Source organism: Photinus pyralis, unplaced genomic scaffold (assembly GCF_008802855.1).
Source record: "Photinus pyralis isolate 1611_PpyrPB1 unplaced genomic scaffold, Ppyr1.3 Ppyr1.4_LG3b, whole genome shotgun sequence".
In the NCBI taxonomy this organism is placed as follows: domain Eukaryota; kingdom Metazoa; phylum Arthropoda; class Insecta; order Coleoptera; family Lampyridae; genus Photinus; species Photinus pyralis.
In genome coordinates, this window is record NW_022170510.1 from 22,532,201 (window position 1) to 22,555,435 (window position 23,235).

General features: G+C 34.2%; 1 protein-coding gene across 4 annotated transcripts; it reads left to right on the forward strand.

The window, feature by feature from the left end:
* The first annotated feature begins 2,785 nt into the window (after positions 1-2,785).
* On the forward strand, positions 2,786-22,551 carry LOC116167190 (pantothenate kinase 3). Of its 4 annotated transcripts, none has more exons than XM_031482453.1 (8): positions 2,786-2,977; positions 3,407-3,530; positions 16,415-16,593; positions 18,348-18,521; positions 18,570-18,814; positions 18,867-19,043; positions 19,732-19,885; positions 22,012-22,551. In XM_031482453.1, the coding sequence occupies exons 2-8, from the start codon at positions 3,422-3,424 to the stop codon at positions 22,174-22,176; spliced, it is 1,203 nt and encodes a 400-aa protein (XP_031338313.1). In that variant the 5' UTR covers positions 2,786-2,977; positions 3,407-3,421; the 3' UTR covers positions 22,177-22,551. The 4 variants fall into 4 exon arrangements, with proteins under 4 accessions (XP_031338313.1, XP_031338311.1, XP_031338314.1 ...); XM_031482451.1 differs by having other exon boundaries at positions 2,787-3,108; XM_031482454.1 differs by having other exon boundaries at positions 2,789-3,108; positions 19,750-19,885.
* Positions 22,552-23,235: the final 684 nt, after the last annotated feature.

Consider the following 23,235-nt stretch of genomic DNA (forward strand, 5'->3'; position numbering starts at 1 on the left):
TAAAAATCTTTGAACTAAACCCTTCGGCGATTTCTTTGTAAATGGCTTCCAATCAAAACTATCTTATTTAGTTTTACAGTACGAGTGTAAAAGTTTAGAACTATCGCAATAAATCCTTTAGGAGGTAAACGTTTTCGAAAAAATCCTCGAACACGTCCATTTTTCCACATTTTGCTGTAATTGTCACTTAATGATGGTTTTTTGTCATTCGAGATTTGACATAAGTGATAATTTTTTAAATAGAAATCCTATATTTTATTCTGAATTTGGAAAGAGCATGAAATTCTAAGACCAAATACCCAACTGATGTTGAAGGACCTTCGCAATTTCTTGGTTGTACGACCCCGTTATTAAGTCGTCTATGTAGAAGTCCCGTTTCACTATTGCCGATGCTTCTGGAATTGTAGGATGATTCGCCCTCGAAAATTCGCCCCGGTAAATTCGCCCCTGAAAATTCGCCCCCGGACTATTTGCCTCCGTAAGATTCGCCCCGGAAAATTCGCTCTCGACAAGTTCGCCCCCCGATAAATTCGTTTTGGAAGATTCGCCCCCGGTGATTCCGCTCCCGTAGGATTCGCTCCATAAGATTTACTAATTCTCGGAGGTAAAAGGGCCAGCAGTTCATAAAATGAATTTTGTTTAATTTTAATTTTTTTTGTAATGACCGTGTACCTACATACTTAAAGGAGGTAGAATAAAATAGCACTCAAATACCTGTTAACTAAAATATGAATAGGTAATTAGGATAAGGTTGAATAAAGTAGTAAAGGGTGATTTGTAAAGGATTTGACATCCAAAGTGTGATAAATGTAGGTAGGTACCTGTATACGTTATCATTATCATGTACATAGGTGGGTATCCTTGAATATAGAAATATAAAGGCAGTATGCAAATAGAGCGCAATCCGATGAGTTTTATTTCCTCCAAGTTACAACAGTGGCGACGAGGATTAAAGTAAATTAAATATCCTAAATTAAATATTAAGGTAAACGCGTTTGATAAATACCTAAAAGTAAATTAATATTAAATCCAAATAAATATACCTAATAAAATAAAATGGCCGCGCTTCTCGGTAGAATTCAAGAATACAAATTCGAAGATAAAAACTGGTCGTCATATATCGCGCGATTAAAACAGTATTTTAAGGTGAACGAAATTGAGGCTAGCAAGCATACGCCAATATTAATTACCGTCATCAGAGGGGAAGCGTTTGACTTAATGGTGGATTTGTGCAACCCCGCCAATCCAGAAGATAATAAGTTTGAAGATCTAGTCAAGCTGATGCAAAACCATCTCCAGCCGCAACCATCCGAAATAGCGGAAAGATATAAATTTCGCCAACGCAAGCAGGACGTTGGGAAGTCAGTGGCAGTGTACATGGCTAATTTAAAAAAATTAGCTAAAGATTGCAAATTTGGAGAAAAATTGGAGGAAAATCTGCGAGACCAATTAGTCTTCGGGCTCAAGAGTGAAACCACCCGACAGCGATTGTTCGTGGAGAAGTCACTCACGTTCCAAAAAGCACAGGAAATTGCTGTGGGGGTGGAAGCAGCAGAGACCAACTCCCATTTGATCGCCGGAACTTCGTCAGTAGCGGCGGTTCATAAATTGCAGGCGACGAGGAGAAGGGTAGCGTGCAAGGAAAAGTCCAAAGAAAAGGGTCAGCGCAGTGGATACCGAAGGAGCAGGTGCAATCACTGTGGTAAATCTAATCATGTAGACGATAGTTGTTTTTTTCGTAATGCGCAGTGCCATCTGTGCCAAAAAAAGGGACACATCGCTTCATTTTGTAAGGGTAAATCACGAGCGAATAGCAATTATCATAAATATGTTAATGATTCATTAGAGGAGTCGGATTTAGATTTAAATGATTTAAACATTTTCACGATTGCCTCGATAAATAACCAGCCTATAAAAATGTGCATACAGGTAAATAATAAATCAATCACAATGGAAGTTGACACAGGGTCAGGAATTTCGGCGATTTCTGATCAATTTTATTTGCAACATTTTTCGCAATGTAATCTTATAAATTCAGATATCCATTTAAGGCTGGGATTGCCTGAAAAGAGAAGTACCCATAGTAAAGGACAAAGTTTTTTTCGTTAAAATGTGCTGGTACCTAATAATGAATAGCGTAACTACATCAGCAGTTTTCTATACAAATATTTAAATAATTATACTCTCTTTAAGTGGGCCCCAAACAACACAGAGGGTGCTTTAAAAAAAATGCAATTTGATTTGCATAACCACACGACAGTCGACAAGAAGCATTGAATTTAAATTCAATGGTATGATTTTTAAATTTTATTCTATTGTTTTTTGGCCACTTAGCTGCCATCTAGTAACGCTACATTCGATCATATTTGTACTGCACTTTCCTGTATATAATCTAGGATAGTTTCCTATAATATACGTTGAAAGATACCTAACACAGTTGATTGCGTTAGTTTTTTGTATTTGGTCTATGGTTTTTTACAGTGTACTGACAGACTGACTACATTATACAGATCTCTGTGTACAGATCTGGGCAGATCACATACACCAAAGACCATTCTTTGCATACACGAAGGCGAAGTGTTTGCCGTTGTCGCTACTGCATAATATGAAATGAATCAATTGAATTTGAAATGAAAAGGTGTTTTGAAAATCCCACTATACATTATTTGTGAATAATTGTACACTTTTTGTAAGCCGTCGTAATTTACCATTGCTCTATGCGCTGCGCATTTAAATTACGTTACCCATTCTGCTTTTCGCCCGATTTCCATATACCTAGCTACCTACTTTAACTTTTGAGGTCAAGCCACTTATCTCGTAAAAAGTAATGAGTAAAAACATCTTCTTGCACGTAAATATTCTTCCTGAATATGTAATTATTTGAAACCAAATTGACGTAAAATTACGAGTGGTACTACGAGAGATAGCCATTCGCACTCGGTAATTTATTACGTCCATCGCAACACTTTTGGTCAAAGTACGTAAATGTGTCCATTTAGATCGTGTTAACGTAAAAACATGAGTGCATGAAGAATCCATTTCATCGCCTACGTTTTTTTTTAGTTGTTCAATTACAATTTTTGACTAAAATGAAGGTGTACTATAAAGGTTAGTTTTAGGTTATGTGGTGCAGTAGTGCTGGTGTGGTGCTTCTTCGTATCACAAGCACCTTTAAGTGCTCACGTTGCCCGCTCAGGCAGACAAAAGTGCTCTTAATTTCACACATTATAAAAGTCTATAATTTATGCAGCACTATTCTTTGACTTGGTTTATGTTTATAACTTAAGGTCAGGGTCAAAGCAATAGTAAGTAAGCTAAAAATGTTCTCTTATATTCTTGAATTATCGCACTGGTTAAATGTTATCTTAAAGTCATCCTTATGGTAATGTTTTTCATTTCTTTGTAGAAAGATGTGTTTGTAATGGCTCCGAGAACTTTTAAAAATCGTGTCCGAAAACAATCAAAAATGGCTGAATCTGCGATGGGAGAGGTTGTGAATGGTTTTCCGGCCGAAACTGAAAGTGGAACTCGTAAGTTTGTCAATTTTCATTCATTAGTATTGAAATCTACCACGGACATAAATTTGATGTGTGAAAACATGTGAAAGGCAGAAAATCCATAGTAAGTCTCGAGGTATCGTAGAATATATAGACTATTGCTTTCCAAGGTGGGCTCGCAAATTGGAGTGCCTGAAGTTATCAAAATCAAATTGTTTCCACCATATAGTTCTACAGTTCTAGGTGGAAATTAGCAAAAGTTACGTTTATTTACTCGAAATAATCTCAGTTTAAAGTATCAACATCATGACCGAAGGCTAAGACTTTCGGACCTTCCCGTAGATCAATTTCAAAATTTTTCATTTAATCAAGAAATAAAATTTTAAGGCACACAGTGTCAACTTCGAAACGAGCTTCGAAATGCACCTCACTTCCATAATTCGAAAGTTTCCTCGCTATAAACTATTTTTCAGCGAATAAAAAGTAACAAATAAGGTAAGTACATGGTATTCCATTGCGAGACTTTTATAAGGTACCTCCGAGGGTACCTCTGTAATTGTTAGTGCTATAAAAAAAGTGATATACCTAGGCGTCATGTGCCTTTTTTGGGTCAAACTTAAAATACTTAGTAAAGTAAAAATTTGAAAGTAAGTATTCTCTCGCTTAAAAGATATGGTGGGAAATGAAAAAATTGTCAATTTCAGAAGTACCCTATATTTTATTAGTTGAAAAGTACAGAAAAATGCTTCTTACAAATGTTTCTTTACCGTCTACCGTCGTTTTGTTAGCAAATGCCGTGTAATTTTTTTTGCTTGATTCTTGTGAGAATGTAGTTAGGGTTGTTTTGTAAGTATCGCTGGAAAATAAATTTGATTCGGCTCAAAAAAGCACCAGTATATGGATAGTCTCTATTTTAGTCAATCTCATTGTATATGTATAGGTTGATAAAAATGCCCCGCATTTTAAAACTTCACTAGCGTGGATTTATTTCGCACAAATTCCACAGAAAATGGAGTGTCTTCATTTTTTAGGTGTAATCTATTTTAGGTTCAATACGATTATTTGCACTTTTATTGTGTTCGCTTTTATTAGAGAAACCTACCATAAAAATTGCAATCAAATTGGTCCACAAATAAGAAAGTTAACTATTGCGCATGCGTAGTACGATTTTTTACCACATTTATCGATGTTAGATTAGATCGGATCCGTCGTAAGGTTAGGTCGAGACCTTTTCGAAGACATTCATGAACCCTATCTACGACGTACCGTTCTTGAGATATCGCGGTTTAAGTGTTTGCAGTAGGTGTCAAATTTCAAATCGCTATATCTCCGTTGCTTATGGTCCAATCTCGTCCAAATTTGATATTCAGAAGTGTGAGTACGCGGGGCATCCGTTCCCACTTTCTGGGCTTCTATCTCAATTCCGACCCTCCCATTGGTTAGATTAGGTCGAGACCTTTCCATAGACACCCATGAACCCCTCCCTATGACACATCGTTCTCGAGATATCGCGGCATAAGTCTGCGCTGCGGTGAGTATTTGGGCCTGTTACCTTCGTTCCAAAAATCCTATCGTGTCTGCGGTTAGGTTAGGTCGAGACCGATGTTAAGTTAGATCAAGACCGCGTTTAAGTTAGTTCGAAACCGCGGTTAAGTGGAGATGCGCCGTTGGTCGAGATAGGGTTGGGAATATTTCAGTTTTGACCGATTCTGAAATTTTCTTGAAATTTATGAAATTTATAAAAAAAATTTGAAATTTATGAAAAGGAGGGAAGAATGTGAATTTTTCATTGAAATTTATGATTGATGACAATATATGAAATTTTCACTGAAATTTATAAAAATTTGAGAACATTTCAAATGAAATTTCGTAATGAAAATTTCACTTGAAATGTATGAATATGTCACTGAAATTTCAGTTTTGGGTTACAATGAAATATTTCGCATTTGAAAATTTCAAAAGCGAAAATTTTCATTAAAATTTTCAAGAGGAACAACACTAGGTCGAGACCGCGGTTAGGTTGGGTCGTGATGCGCTGTTAGGTTAGATCGAGATGCGCTGTTGGGTTAGATAGCGGTTAGGTTGGGTCGAAATGCGCAGTTAGGTTACGTCAACATGCGCAGTTAGGTTAGATTGCGGTTAGCTTCTTGTGGGAAGAGTTTTAGTTTGAAATATCATTAGTAGGCTTTTCGTTCCAGTGTATTACAATGTTGCATCAAGGTTAATGACATTTCCCAAATTGCCTACCTTTACCTACTTTATTGTACAGGAATGTACTATTTTTGAAACTTCTATATGGTACTTACTATCGTAATTGTTAGTGCCGTCAAAAAAGTAATAAATATATGCTGTATGTGCTCTTTATGTCTTAATTTAAGAATGACCAAAATGTTTATTATGACACTTTTTTTATAACGACTTTTTTACTATTCTGCCATTTTCAAAATAAGATAATATGGAGTCAGGTGAAAAAGTTATTTTTTTAAATAGAACACCCATGTGCATTTTAATCAACAAAGATAACATATTAAATACTCTTTGAAAAATATAACACACCAAGGACATTCTAAAAAGATTCAAGTTAATTTTTTTTAGCTTTTTGAATCTTTTGAACCAAAAAATTTTTAATTTCAAAAAATGAGGTTAGGTCCGATAACTTTTTATATTAAAGTGTCGAAAATGGAACACCCTGTACACAAGTAACCACGAATTCTATTTTTCTTTTTGAACTAATCACTCATTTCTTAATTTGGTTGTTTCCAGTGAAAATGGTTGTTTCTAAAAAAAAATTTTGCAGAAAGATTTCTAGAATTAAGCATGTCATATAAGTCTTGAAATATAATGATAAACTATGCACTAGGTTTTGCATTTAAAAGGTAGGTATATAAAACGGTCTAAAACACTACTTGCTTAATGCAATTTAAACCCTCATCTTTTCTGTGGTCCAAGCTAATAATGTTTTTATTTTTGTTGCTGTACGTAATCCTTATCTGACATCTGAAATAATTTTGTTGGTCATCTGATACAATATACCTTGCAATATACCCTAACTTTGTTTCGAGGTCAAAAAATAAACTTCTGTTAACGACCGATGGTTGCTCAGAGTTTAAACCTGTGAAGTTAAATTTGATAACAAATTATTATCAGTGTGTGATAAACATGAAAGATATATATTTTATATGGGAGTTTTTTAACAACTTATTTCCTAAATATCGGCGAAAGTGCAGGAATTAGCTAAATAATGTTTGTTTCATGCAAATGTCAGAACATTATAGAATGAATGCTATTTCAACCAAAAATTTGTATTCAAAAGGCAGTAATTATGGAAACAAATTTCCAATTTTTCAATGTAAACGCCACCTTAAGCGAATTGTTTATTTTTAGAGCATTCACATTAATACCAGAATTGACATTAGTTTCTGGATGGATTAACTTTAATTTGTTTGTTGTTAACATTGTTACAAACCTTAATTCCTATCTCAGCAGTAGACAGTAACGGTAAGAATTTTTAGACATTGTAACTACCAATTATGTAGTGTTTTACGTTTATAGTAGTTGCTGAAATCTCAGCGTTGCTGGAAATTTGCTAAATGCAACGAACTGTTATGAAACTTACGACAATGCGTACATGTAATATCTTCTTTTAGTACTGAATACTAATGCATTTTACGTTTTACTTATTACTTAGATAAACCACATATACAGGCTGATTCAAATTCGAGGGTCACAATGGGGATCTCTGGAACTGCAAGCATCAAAATACGCAACTTTACCAAATTTAAACTACCCTCGAAACTACCTAAGTGCCTATCTCTTACAGTTCCCGAGATCCCCATGGTGGCCCTTGAATTTGAATCAGTCTGTACAGTACAGTTAAATTGGACATCAAAATGCTAAATGGTTGCAAAAGGTCCGGTAGAAGACTTTATTTTTCCCACTTGTTTGAATGGTGAAGAGAGAGAAAAAATCAAGTTTGCCAATGCGACAAACGTCGGGAGAAACTATGTTTTATTCATAATTGTAGAGTGCAAAAGTACTTTTCATGTGATATTTTATTTGGTCCTCTGGCGTCTATAGTTTAGCTTTAGGAGATACAAAAATTTAAAATTTCGTGTTTTTATAAATTTATGAAAATAATGCCATCTGTAAGATGATGCAAAACCTAGAGAAGATAAGATGTTTATGAGGTGTGTGGAGCCAAACTGTTTGTATAGATACGCTCCAACTCTCAACAAAATAGGTGATAAGAAAGAACGTGGCCTTTGCTACACTCATCACACTGTCTAGGTATCTACGATTAAACACACAGTGTGATCGTTTCGTTTGAATTTGTATTTCAGTATTTGTTTTTCCTTTTAGAAATTTGTGTAGATACGTAATTTTCGTTTTAATTTTTTCGCTTTTATAAATTGTCAATTTAGATAAGGTGCACTAGAAGGTGTTAGAAGTAAGACACATTTGGTCGAAGTGAGTTATAATATAATAGGTTATATCTAGTCGTTTGCGATAAGAACATTCGTTATTACGACGTTTTGTCCGAGCAGGTCAGCAGCGAAATCTCAGCATTGAAAACCTGTAGAAATCGCATTAATCATTAATTGATAGTTGCATCAGAAATGATTTTTGTGAAATGTTCAAATTTGAGTTTTGTCGAAGACGGCGAAAAAATTGCCTTGGCACATTTATATCTCAATTTTGTTCTTCCCCTATCTTACTCTTTTTTTGTTAAGTTACTAGAGCAAACTATGCGGATATTTTTTTAAATTTCGTTGTTTGTTATTAAATTTGAATAACAGTTTCTTAAAACTACTAAGGTTTCTAATCAGAGAGTGTCTTTGTAATCTTCTAGCTAGACATTTTTCTAAAGACCATCGTAAAATTTTCAGTAGAACTTTTAATCTCTGAAAACCTTTCAGGAAGAGTTGTTTGTTTTTCTAGGAGGTTGGCGAAAAGGTGTCTCAATAAACTACACAATTTAATGAACTACTATACTGTTCCTAAATCAAATCGGCAGTTTATTTATTTAGTTAAGGTAGTTAAGTCCTGAGTCTTTCTGTTTTTTTTAAGCTTTTGATGATTTTTTTGAAAACGTTAACTGAGTCTGGAAACAGAAAATCAAGAAAAGGAACAAACATAAACCTTGACATCCGTTTTGACTGCCAATTTTGCTAGAAAACCACACACTTTTTCATTGTAATCTTAGGTAATTGTTCTTAAAATATATGCATTCATTTGAATAAATAACAATGTGTGTAAATTAAGGTTATGCTTATCCTACTATCATGCAAGTTCAATGCAAATATTTTTCTTTTTGAATTTGGTCGTTAATATGACGTCGAGATTTTTTTTATTTATTAATTATTACAAGAAATATTTACTACTTTTGTATTATAATCTGGGCAGAAAACAACCGTGTGCCAATTTTTTTGGGGAACGGCTAAACACATTTTATTTGGAGAGAAATTAAATACGGTATTATGGTTGTGGATAAGTGCGTAAAACCGTGATTTTGATATCAAGTTCGTTACAGGAAAGGTGCAATAAAATCGTTTCGGAAGCAGAACAGACTTCATTTTCTACCAGTGTCTGTAGTTCAACTTTAGGACTTGCATAATTATTTATGAGTATATATGCTTCTAAATGAAAGCTATTTATAGAAGGTATTCCATTGAAACAACTCAACATGTCTATCTTTCCTATTTAAATAACTGTGGGACTTTTGACTTTAATTGTTTATCGTAAAGTCTTGAGAAAATATTAGAACTATACGCTTCAATAACTACCAAACCAATATATCTTTGGATAACGTTTTTTAATGCAACCAAGTGCACTGCTTCGAAATGTGCTCTAGTATTTCAAAAATGTTTTGGAAATGTGCAATTTTGAAAGTTGTTATGAATTGTGCAGAAAATTTCAAAAGCATTATTATGACGAACTCGCCTTCTATTCGCTCAGCATTGAAACTATTTTACTATTTTATTAATCATTATCAAGACTAAAACGGCGGACGAGATGAAATATCTTTTCACATTCGAAAACATCCTTATGGGGATCTATAGGGATTCCTGGAAATTAACGGATATCTTCCCAAATCCAATGAAAGAAAAAAAATTATGTTGCATATAATATTCTCATAAAAGTAAAATAGAGGGTGCCTACTGATACTATCTATATCCTGCATATAACTTTACGCCACCTTAAAGAAATAAAGTTGTTTGGAAATGTAATAATAATAATTATAATAATAATAATAATATATTTTAGTGCATAGACCAACAAAACGTATGTATAGCACAAGTCAATTACAAACTAACAATTAGGTAACAATTAAAGATTAAAAAATTCACTAGTGGTGTAAAAAGGGTTAAGAATCAGGTACTTTAACAGGTTTTGTTTGAACAGTTTTAGTGTAACAGCCTTTTAAGTAGTGAGGTAGCTTGTTATACATTTGTACTCCAAGAACCATGGGAGAGTTCGCGGTTAATTTTCTTTTAAAAGTGGGGATTTAGAAAAGGTCATTATCACGTAAATTATAACTATGTGTGTCCTTGTTCCTAATCAGTTTATGAGAATAAGTGAAGATTAATTTACAATTTTCAAAAATTAATAAACTAGGAACCGTTAAGATTTCCAGACCTTTAAAGAGACCTCTGCACGAATGAAATTTTGACACGTTTGCAATTGTTCTTATAATGCGCTTTTGGGCAATGAAAATAGCATGCGAGTGAGTAGACGAACCCCATAGACATATCCCATATCGTAGGATGGAATCCACAAGCGAGTGGTATATGTTAACGAGTTGATTTAGAGTTAAGACGCGTCTCAGATTTCTGATTAGGTAATTAACCGAGCTCAATCAAGCTGCGAGTTTGGAGCAGTGTACTTTCCAGCTTAAGTGGTTGTCAAAATGTAGACCCAAAAATTTAGTGGTGGAAACATCTTGCAGAGTGTTGTTCTCATTTTGCCGGCTCGTGTGGCGCAGTTCAGTTGAAGCTGGACTGTGGTGCTATGGGTCCCTGATTCGAATCCGGGTTCGGGCATGGATATTTGTAAATGTATAGTGGGTTGGGTTGGTAGAGCAGCCTTGGCTGAAACCCCGCCCACTCAAAAATAAAGGCAAATAAATTTAAAAAAAATAAATAAATTTGTAGAGCGACAGGATTGAAATCTATGAGTAACTGACATGAAACACCAAATTTATTTTGTTTCTCGGAAGTGGTTATCGATATCGTACTTAACCTTCACCTACCTACAATCCTTAGAAAATTTTCAAAAAATACTCTAACTGTTTTTGGTCTAATAATAATAATGTTTATTGACCGACAGATATAAATACATCCAATTACAGGTCAATTACTAATAAAGCTAAACATAAGGCGCATTATAGAAATATAAAAAAAAAGATTATAGTAGAATTTATAGAAAAATTATTAAAAAGAAAATGTTAAGTAGGTATATAAATTAAGAAATTAAAAATCAAGTACTTTATCGTGCCTAAGAGTTAAGGCGCCTATGAACTGAATCTGAAATGACCTATAAAAGGACAAAATAGTTTATAAAGGATACGGTTTTTTACAGTTGCTTTGGAAATTAGGTCGATGTTGGATATTGTAGGAAATATAGTACAGATTAATCCTACGGATTTTTATTTTCGATATTTATCATATTTTTTGAAATAATTAGAGTCGTTGATAAAACGAATTTAAAGGATAACTGGAGTTCTATTTGCACGATGAACATGGTTTTTGGCGATTTATAATCTGCTAATAAAGCACTTTAATCCTACGGATAGCAATTTTTTTCATCTTTTATAGAAAAGCGCCAAATTGGTAAAAAGATTTGTGTGACGTCACGAATTTTTCAGTGATTTAAATCGAAGTTAGGCAGCTTAGATTGCACCCCATACCTCCCGGCGAAATTGACTGTTGCTTTTGTACCTCGCTAATTATAGGGTAATTAGATGATTAAATATGCATTATGACACAAATAGAGGGAATTCCTTTAAATATACACCTTTTTACCATCTTGTCGAGTTCCTTGTGGCTTATACTTTCATTGCGGGTATCTATAACTTTTTATTTTTTCCGCTGTTTTTTAATCCTACTGACCCCTCGTTCGCACGGCGCATATGTACGGCAAAATGACCGAAACGTAATTTTGACCGAATGGAACGCAGTATAATCTGCTAACAAAGTCCACTATTCGTACGGATAGCTATTTTTTCATCTTTTATAGAAAAGGTCCAACTTTGAAAAAAGATTTGGGTGATTTAATCACTTTCGCAGTTCCTTTTATCAATAGCGGTTCCGCTTTAACACTTTTTAGACTTTCTATGAAAATTAAATTCATTTAAGCACGTAAATAACAAATAGGTAATTTGGTCAATAATGATCATAGTAAATACCCAGCAACGAATTTATTGCGATAAATCTTTATTGAATATAAAACATGTAGGGATACGTCTCACAACAACAGTGAAGGGACTCATAAGTATCAGGAAAAGATGATTTTAAAAAATAGACAAAGAAATGTTATACTTTTATATACAATATACAAATACATATTTACAATAAGAAAAAATACTTTATTAAATAATTAATGCATAGTGTTGCACCTCCCCCTCAACTCATGTAAATTGTTCTCAGGTATTGTCCTCTACTTCTTCGTGGATCTACCAATTCCGGGATTAGCGAGTTGTAATAAAAGTCAGATAAGTTCTCCGCCATTTTGGTAGTCCAAAAAACGTCATCTCTACAAAAACAAATTAACATATCTTTCACAGAAAAAATGCGAATTATTACCTTTCGATTTGTTCCACATGTATGCCGCCTCTGGTGTATACTATGAAGTAACAAATATTTCTATTTGTTATGTGCAGTTGCCCTTGTACTTGATAGTAATAGCTATGGGTTTTTTTTCAAACACCATGTGTCACCTGGTTTATGGAAAAAGTCGATTTTTCCGCATTGGAAGGCTTCTATCGGTGACAGGTCCCCGCTCTTTTCGGAGCTCTTCACCTCAACGACACCATCATCCTCCACCAACCCATCCGGTGAACAGGCAAGAAATGGAATATCTTTATCAATGATTAGACCACTTTTTTGAACACGTTTTCCATACTGCTGCTCAAATAATGCGATAGCATTGACCTCATGGATTAGTCCAAATTCTGTGGCATGTGTTCCCATAAATGTGCTGTAAAGAAGTGCCGTAACCGTTTTCGCTGTCATCTTGCATATTTTTCCAAATGTGGAAGCAGTTATACGCTTTCTCCGTTCCAACTTCCACATCTCACATTTGCTTTGCAATATTTTTTTTCATTCTTTATCCTGATTACAATTATGTATCAGCATTATTGACTGGTATAGTTTGCCTTAGTTACCATGGATATAATTAAAAAAACCATAATCTCTATTTAATCTGCTATTTGTATTTCAAACAGTAAAAACTTACGTTTTTATTCATTTTCATGGGTAAAATTGAAAAATTTATATGGGTTGTGATACATCAGTGTAATTAGAACAAAGAAAGCAAACAACTGATTTTATGAAACATACGGTGTTTAAAAAACACCAACTTCGGATCAAATCTCAGAGTGGTCCAACACTTTTTTTACTAGTCCACTAGATTCTACGTAAAAATATCTAAAACTGACAGTTATTACCTTTCTTCTATTTTGCATGGGTAGCAAGATATGATAACATCACAAAACCTAAAACTTTCGCTTTCCTCCTGTATATCAACAAACGTAACTAGATTGATTCGGTTTGTGGTGTCTCAATCTAAATTGGACACCGACCAAATTTTCATATAGGTACTTTATAATAATGAGGTACCTAACCATCGGCCTAATTTACAATCGCCGGTAATAATAGTGCACCATATGCAAAATATTGCTTTAGAGAAAAATATCCATACTTGAAAAACGCAAAATCCTTTGAATAAACACTAAACAGGAAAATACGTAAACTAATAGTATTTTAATTACCATGCAATAAATAAACAAGATGAATTTATTAATATCAATAGAAAAGCTCATTAGGCAAGTGTTATTAGGCTCCTTGCATTTATAATTAAATCCATTGAAAGGTTATAAATAAAGAGACACCAAATAGAATGGGACAAATTCAATCATCTCTTTCTACTTGTAACATGCTCTTTTGAAGAGGTTAGGCAACTTTACACACTCCGTTTAGCACAACAAATTTACTTCAGAGGCGCCTTAATAAGATACTATCTAGAGGTAAGAAGTGGATGTCGCACATATTTGATATTTTATTGAAATTTGCACACATAAAATGAATAGGAGAAGCAGCCAATATGTTTGTGTTCGGTTTAGAGCAATAAAATTTGGTAGACGACCGTGAAGCATAAAATGGTACATATAAATTTATTAATTTTAGTATCTCGCCACAGTCTATCTTCTTATGAAAGAGATTATACAGGAATGTGACGTTAGACTTAATTCTTCTTTCTTCTAGTGAATTTAAGTTGAATCTAGACAGCAGTAAATGTTGGGGATGACCTCTCTCTGGATAAATACCATCAGCTTTGTAAGAAAGAAATTTCAAAAATCTACATTTTAATCTAAGAGCTAACAGGAACGGACATCTGCATTATTTTTCCACTAGGGCGCTATAAAACTTATAGTCGTCATATAAGAAATGAACGCCTGCAACATCAGTTTTGAAAAAGAAAGTTACCTAAGTGAATGATTGCCGGGAAAAAATTTAGATTTGGATTGGTGGTTTACATGTATTTTTTATCTTTTCTGATATTTAATTGATAATATCGGTCATGTAATTAGGTAGATTTGATTAGATATAGTTTCTCGACCACAGACTCTCAGTCATTCTGCATGTGCTTTTTAGTTTTATGTACAACTTGAATGGCTTTCATAACAACTAGCTCGTCAAAAATCATTAGAGGTGAATATGAAAAGTTTTCTTATTTCATATAGATACAATAAATTATGCTGATCGGGCAGGAACTGCTCGTTGGATATCCTTCCTTAAAATAAGCATCCTAATTTTTTTAGCTTGGTTGTTAGTTTCTAAGTTAATCCACAATGCAGTGGTAATCTCGCTTTTCACTTCTATCATTGTTTGGGGTCATCATTATCTAGTGTAGCTGTAGGTCATTGTGAAGATTAATCACAACTTGTCAGACTAAATGATCCCAAAGGCAAATTTTGCATAATTGTTCTGATTCCTTTAAAAAAATGTTTAGGATGTTCTTAGGGCATAACCGCATAAACCCTTTCTTACGACAAAAGCAAAGAGCAAAAACCGAGTTATTTATCCTAAAAAAATTACATTCCTAAATCCAGGGAAAGAAGTATATGTATAATAGGCAGTACATGAACCTAAAGTCTGGTGTGAACGATAAGGCATTTGTGGGAATTTGGAAGTTTGCAAAATTGTTCTATCTCTCAATTTTATTTGTTATCAATAGGGCTAAGATTTTGATGATTTTGTATTTTTTTCCTGAAAGTCTGAGGCATCGCTCTGTTATATGTAAACATGTTTCAGGATAAATTGAATCAAATGACAGCAACTTGTTGGTGCGTTTTTTGGAGTTTTTGTGTCATCTATTATCTGCTTCTGCGACTGGCCTGCAGAGGGTAGCATGAACCAACAATGTTTTCCTCATCTTATCTAATTTCTTAATAAAATAATTTTGGGTTTTATTCAGTTTCATCAATAAAATTTATGTTATGTTTTTAAATGTTTAAGTAATAATTGCATTTTCGCTGTTTTTGAACGTCATTAAAATCTTAGTCCTAGTTATCAAGTTTCTTGTTTTGAATTAAATAAATCTTATAAATTTAAGTGTATATATGTGGTATCTGAGGCTCGTCTGTTGGCTGTTATCCTTGCTAGCCAGTTTTATTGGATGTCAAAAATTAACGGGGAGTTCTGTTTACATACGACAGACGCGAAGAAGAAGACGCCTTTTGCCAGTTTCGAGGTCGAACCGCTGTCCGTTGGCAGCAGTATTTTTTTTTCGTCGCATAAAGTTTTCTACCCCCAGTTTTCGATTCGTATTGATAGAAGTTTGCGAGGAAGTATGTTTTCCAGTGTCTAGTACCGTTCGTTGGAAGGCGAAAAAATTACAAAATAAAGTTTCAGCCTGTTACCTAGTGTGCTCCTTTTACTCCATACTATGCTTCTTACAAATTTTGCTTAAAATTGAGGGGAAAAATTGAAATATCAAATAATGTAGAGTGTTCCTTTTGAAAAAATGCAGTATTGGTGCGCCACGCCTTTATGATCAACGTTGTATAATTAAAGTTATTACGGCCTAGTAGGTATTAAAGAACCCAAAAACTTTTTTTGATATTTTGTATATGTATCCATTTTCCAGACTTATCAGTGACCCTGTATGTCTGATCAATTTAACTGAAAGTTCAATTCTGAATTGAATTTTTATTTGACATGCTTCTGACTCATTTGTTTCTTGGGAACATTCTTAAATTTAATATCTGTTGTAGGATGGGAACAATTAAATGTACTAATCGTTATCATCAAGGTTAGCGCTACTAGTGTAGATTTTACATTTCGACGTAGGTAATTTACGTAAAAGATATTAAGGTAGCAAGGTTATGGCAAGTGTCAGATTTGTCATAGGCTGGCATCTATTTTGGCAATCCATATATTGTATTTTAATTTTTTATTATTGCCCATAATGTATGATAAAACTGAGAGGTTGTACATCATTTCCATAATTATGGTCCATAGATAAATGTAAGCCGGCAATAATCTCCACCGTGTTGTCAGTGTAGAGATTCAGAAAAAAATTCTCATTACCTCTACAAGTAGAGAACTTCGGTTTAGTACTAGATATAATCAACATACTACACTGCTTTTCAAAGTTGCACCGTTTGATAATTGATTGAAATAATCGTTTCTTTATAGCAATGCCGTGGTTTGGAATGGACATTGGAGGAACGTTGTGCAAATTAGTATATTTTGAACCCAAAAATATATCCCCCGATGAATTGGATTCCGAAGTAGAAATACTTAAAAAAATTAGAAAATACCTCATTAAGAATTCATCCTATGGAAAAACGGGCCATCGAGATACTCATTTACAGGTAAGTTTTGTTTAACATTTGTTTACCTGAGACCAAGTGCAGTGCTTATTTAATTTTATATGTGAAATTGAAATACTGATACCTACGGTCTCTCAGGCGAAGTAATTACAGTACGCATGTTCACTGTTAGATTTTAATAAGTTTTATTATCGTAATTAACACGCTTTCTTATGTTATACTTTCAAATTGCTTTTATCTTTACAGCTACTAATTCCTTTGTTTTTCATCTTTCATGTCTCGAAAATTCTAGTGGAAAATATTTTTAGAATGTAAAGTTATTAATAGAGTTGTCAATTCCGTTTGGAAAAGCAAAAATGTGTTAGACAACTATAAAGTCTACCAATGTATAGAGAGCTTCCAATATGGGATATTTCATTTTGCAAATACAACCCTTTCTGTATTCGGAGCTGTTATATTCGTAATCCTAATTTTTTAATGGTTGGGAGTCAGTATCGAACGTTGGATAATCTTAGGGAGAGATTATGTGTTGTTGAGCAGCAATTGAATGATAGAAGCTTAAATAGTTCCACTGAGCATGCTGCCTATTTTTCAAGTCAAAATAAGTCCAATAAACTTGAGCAGGGGAATGGTCACAGTAAGGGCGGTGAGTGTGGCGACAAGTCAAAGAAGTTCGTCCCAAAAATGTTACAAACGTGTTAGGCCATAATAGTAATAATAATCGAGATAATAATAATAATATATTTGGTCACAAGATTGGGATATAAGACCAGTCATATAACATAACACATTTAAAGCAATTTAAAAAGTAACACAGATAGATATCTAAATAATCTAAATATAAGCGGAACTGTAAGAATTGCAAGAAGTCCAAGTCTGAGAAGAATTAGGAAGGGTCTGCGTTTGTTAGCCAATCAGATATCGTCATCTGTGGATTCCCCCAATGTTTGGATTGCAGATTCCGGTGCAACGCAGCGCATGACCATGAATCGTAATTGGTTTTCTACTTTTAAGGAGTTTTTCCCAGGAAAGTGGCAGGGGCATTGTCAGCATTGGAATGATATGTTTGACACTAAAGCTCATCAAGGTTATCTAGTTGGGTACTGTGGGAATAAGGAAGGTTATCGCGTATGGATACCAGAGGAATTTGAAGTCAGTGTGCCAAGGGATGTGATCTTCAAGATAGAAAAGCAGTCTATTGCCATCTTTGAATACTGTAGGAGTATAAGAGTGATGTCATTAACTTCGAAGATCAGAATCCTACACCAACCCCAGAAAGATAGTACCAACAGAACCAGCAGCGAAACCTCTACCAGCACTAGGCCCTGTCGAATCAAGATCAAGCTTGTTGACACCAGGATCACCTTCAGAATTCAAGACACTTAAGGAATGAAGACTCATTTGAGGAAAATGGAGTACCTATAACAAAAAGACCAGTTTGCAGATTAGGTTTCACAATCATTTGCAATGCTAAACTTGCGCGAATCGGTTGTTTCCGATTTCTGCGTACGCGCATCCTAAAGCTCTTAACACTGTAGATAGGGATACCGTTTTTGTAAAAAAAAAACCAATCATGGTATCCTTATACCAGTCACTTTGCAAGAATTTTTGGAACTATGGAAAAAAGAGGTGTTTTGAAACATACCTGTAAAAAAAGTTTGTTGATCTATCATAATTAATACGGTTATTGGAACAATGCCCAAATATTTACATGAATTATTCATAAACCAAATAAAAATTGTGTTATTGATTTTTTTAGTATTAAGTTTAGGTATTTTAATTTCTTCTTTCCACAGATGGACAATGTGCCTCTAAGAGGGCGAAAAGGAACGTTACACTTTATCCGATTCCCTACATCCGAAATGGGTAATTTTCTAATACTGGCAAGGTCCAAGGGTATAGCTACTTTGGTATCGACGGTTTGTGCCACAGGCGGTGGGGCATACAAATTTGAAAACGATTTTAAAAAAGTATTACGCTTAATTTCACTATTATGTATATCTATAAGGAATTTTTAGGAAGTTAATATGAAGTTAGCAAAATTCGATGAATTTGATTCACTCATAAAAGGTATGCAGTACGTGGATGCCCATAACCCCACTGAATGCTACTATTGGGCGGAACCGACTGACGAGAAGAAATGTTGTAAAATGAACTACGATCTGTCGAATCCATACCCATTTCTTATTGTAAATATTGGATCAGGTGTAAGTGTTTTAGCTGTATATGGACCAAATAATTATAAGCGTGTATCTGGAACCAGGTAGGTAAAATATCAGCTCACTTATATAAAACTTGTGTGTAATTTATTTCAGTATAGGAGGAGGTACGTTCTTGGGATTATGCTGTTTGTTAACTGGGTGTAATTCGTTTGAAGAAGCTATTGAGCTTGCAGCCGGTGGTGACAACACACACGTAGATAAGTTGGTTAGAGACATTTATGGTGGTGATTATCAGAGATTTGGTTTACCTGGAGACTTAGTTGCGAGCAGGTATGTTTCATTGTTTACATCTTGATCTAAACGTCTTCTATGATTGGCATGGAATTTAAACACTTTAACATTGTTTTCTTATAGTTCACTTCACTCTTGTCTTATACTATTAATCATAATTAATTTGCATTAGTAAGAGAAAAGCAATATATCATATTTTATGTTCTTAAAGCTCAGAAGAAATATTATATTGTGAATGGCCCTGTATATAAGCTCTTGTGACTGCCTCACATTGATTTTGTCAAAAGGTAAAGTAGTTATATATTTTTGGATTGGGTGAAAACAATTGACTTTTTTGGTGTATTCTTAAATAAATCATTAATTATCAAAAATGAATTTCAATATAAGGCATTTTACTCCTTTTATGCTTAACTTTTTTGATACTATTTTGCATGAATAACTAGCATTTTTAAAATTTAGAATCCCGTAGTATTTTTGAATTTTCAGAAAAATAACAAAAAATGCATTACTAAAAACTATTGTCTAAGTGAATTGTGTTTTAATTAATTCACAAATCTAAATTAAAACTATTTTAGGGTAACATGTAAAAACAGTTGCATTATGAGAAATTCTACATGAAATTTTCAATCGCTTTTCTATTTTACTTACTTTTTGTTGCATGACTTTGTTCTTACTTTCGCTTTATTTTTTGCACTCTATGTTATACCTTAATGTGGTCCAAATGAAGTTTTTCGGCTGTGTGTAGTTTTGGACAAATGAATTCAAGAGATCGTCGTTCCAAGGTTAGTCGTGAAGATCTTGCAAAGGCCACTCTAGTAACCATTACAAACAATATCGGTTCGATAGCTAGGATGTGTGCTCTTCAGGAAAAAATTGATAGGGTAAGTTTACAAATTCGTTATTATCATGTTTTAAAGAAAACCAGAAAATTCCGATTACTTCCGAAAATATATCAGAACAACCGAAATATGCCAATATCGTTTTTAGTTTTTTCTGATTGTTATTTAAACTGATACAAAAAAATAAAAAACACTTCTCATTGCCATTTTTTGAGCTCTACAACACAGCGTTAAGAAATTTTCAATGCGACGTCTCGTTTTGGAGAAATCATCAACTTCATTTTTTTATATGGCCTCAATGCCAAGATACAGCCCTCCAAACATGGAAAAAATGTTGTGGCAAATGTAAGCTGTAATTTAAGTCGGTCTGTAGACCATATAGGGTACTCATAAATATTAAAAATTCAAAAAATGGAAAAACTGCATTTTTCGCAAATTTGCTCTGTTTAGTTCTCGTAATTTTTGAGGGTAGTTTGAAAGAAAAAATCATACAATGCATCCACACGAAATTTATATTTAAATTATTGTATTCTGTAATGGTATTTTTGGTTAACATGTTCATTTTGGACGCTTCATGGGTAGTTCAAAACTTTATAATTCAGTCAAAAAATCGACGTCTTCTTCTCCTTCATCGGCAATTTGAAGCTCAGTGACGTTATGGCAAGCGACACTGGAGCATAATTTGCAGAGCATTTGAGGCCTGCTTTTACGCAGGTACGGCCGCCTGCGTTGCAGCTTTTCTTGCAACCGCATGATAAAAATTTCAGAAGCAGGAGGGGTTCCACTTCGCTCATCATTGTTGTTGGAATGAGCCCCTGTTGGGTTTTCTTCTATCCCATTGAGTTCCACCCCCAACCACTTCTGAACTTGGTGGTAAGTTCTGTAAGCGTGAAATGTTGCACCATCTTCTGTTTGTGGCAAACGGGCGGGGTCAATCTTAGCAAAGGCGGCTGATTTTACAAATCTCTTGTAGCGCAAGCCATTGAGGGTATCTTTAGTATAGTTTCCTCCATACAGAGGTTGAAGGAACACTTCAGCTGTGGTAATAAGTTCAAGGTTTTTCTGACTTGCAGACCACATTTTGTTCTTCCCATGTCAGAAAAAGGCAGAGGTTCGACACCACCCAATGAAGGCGTGGAGAAACAACTCGAATTCTGGGGGGACTTACACAATTTCCACATAGTAAGGGGCCAGAGTTACCTCTGTCACTTTACTGGAAATAAACATCCTTCACAGCCCATCCCAAACCATTGAGAAGCACAAGGAAGTCCACATCCTCTCCAATGGTTAAGCACCAACTGAAGAGAGAGGCGCTCTTGTCAAGTGCCATCTTGACGATGTCGCGGTCAGCTTCCTCGATTACCTGCTTTGTCTTAATTCCCTGGCTTTAGAAGGTGGGGCATATTAGAGCAATCAATCGTCGTTGGCCAATAACTTCTACTGAGCCGTTTTTATTATGGAGGACTCTTCAAACATGATAATAATAATAATATTCCAGTCATCACCATGACTGTGACTTTGGTACACTGCAGAGAACCATAGCGCCTTATGCGTTTGGAAGATTTTGTGTTCTTCTCTACCCCATCCTTAGGATATCCGTCAAAGACCATAGCAACATTCCATCCGAAATGATTGAAGGTATATGTACCCTCTTCAAACATTCCGTTCTTGAAACACTGACTTTACCAACAAATACATCTGATCCAGATCTTGAATTTTTTCTTTATGAGTATCTTCTTTCGGTACTCCTCGAAATAATTTACTGCATTTTTGAGAGACGTTCCGTTTTCCCATCGTGACTATCCCTTCTAACATTCCATTGTGGAAATATGCGCACTAACAATTTTGCTTACGTCAAAAAATATGAAGGAAAGAAAGAAACCTGTAGACGCAAAATAAAAGAAACCTGGGTACATATGGGGAAAATTAAAAATATTTAAATAAAAGAAGTTAAAAATTACTACTATACATATAATGTTTACAAAATAAACACAAATGGGTGATAATGAAGCTAGATTAAAAAAAAAGAAATCAAGAATGAATTAAAGTTAAAACTCTTACCAAAACAGGAGAATTTGCACTTGTTCATCTTTAGCATGATTTCAATTGTAATTTTGTAAAAACCGAAAGTACCTTATCTCGTCAATAAATCTGGCATTTGTTTACAGGTAGTGTTCATTGGAAATTTTTTACGAGTGAATCCCATCTCCATGAAATTGTTAGCATACGCCATGGACTACTGGTCGAATGGAACGATGAAAGCGTTATTCTTGGAGCACGAGGGTTACTTCGGAGCAGTTGGGTGTCTACTTCAGTTTAACGAGCACAGTTGATTTAATACAATAAATGAAGTTTGTGCGCCTTAACAATGAAACAAATAAAAACATTCCAATCAAAATGAGGTGAAGGATTTCGAAATAGGTCCTATGGTACAAGGAACAGTAATAGGTTTAGTTTTGCATATACTCACCGTGAAAATGTCGATGTTACTGATTTCTCCTTTTCTGATACTGTATAGTTAAGCTTAACATATCTCTTAAATTAAGTGCGCAAATGTATTTCAAATCACTAACATACGGTCAAACATAGTATAAAATAATTCTGCTACAAAAATAATTATTGCACAAATGTATACTTTTAACAGTATAATGCAAGAGGAGAAGCAATGGACATTGACAAATTTGCAATGCTTTTATATTAATATTAACTTTTCTGTTGATGTGGTATAATTATACAATATGCCGTAACCTTTGCAATATTTAGACATTATTGAATGGAATGCATTTCTTTTTTGAAAGGGATGAGTAAACTTGCATGTTTATACCTAAGCAAATTTTCTTTTACACTTCCTGTAGTAATTATTTATTTGTGTAAGTTGTTATCTGATTTACAGGGTTAAGAAGTACTTTTATAATAAATGCATTGTTTTTATTAAGTTATTTTATTAAATGTTTATGTGTAAAGAGCCTCCTCCCCCATTAATCATCTACAAAGAAAGTAAGTTTAGATCAGTGATACCACCGTACATGTCGACAGTGCTATTAGATAGCAACTTGGGCGAGAAATTTTGATAGAGTATTCTTGCCCTTAAGTAGCGCTCATGAAGCGCTGCGTCTGGTAAACGTAAGCAGCATTAACACTGTGTATTATCAATTCAGAAACACTATCTAACATAACTTCTTTTTGTTGTAAGCTCTGAAATTCTTATATCAATTAATTATAACGTAGAGTGAAAAATCCCATGATCCTAAACAACGTTTATAAATACTTCTTTTGCCAGTTTCCTAACCCAAATTTTGAATGTAGGTAACGTTAACCAGTGTAATTCCTACTTATGGTACGGTTTTTTGCTGGATACATTTTATCTGCATTAATGACCAACAAAACCAATA

Bases quoted from the DNA above. Each gene is read 5' to 3' on its own strand.
- LOC116167190 (XM_031482453.1), top strand. From the start codon at position 3,422: ATGGCTCCGAGAACTTTTAAAAATCGTGTCCGAAAACAATCAAAAATG. The intron at 18,815-18,866 runs GTAGGTAAAATA...AATTTATTTCAG, and splicing joins AAGCGTGTATCTGGAACCAG to TATAGGAGGAGGTACGTTCT. The intron at 19,886-22,011 runs GTAAGTTTACAA...ATTTGTTTACAG, and splicing joins TTCAGGAAAAAATTGATAGG to GTAGTGTTCATTGGAAATTT.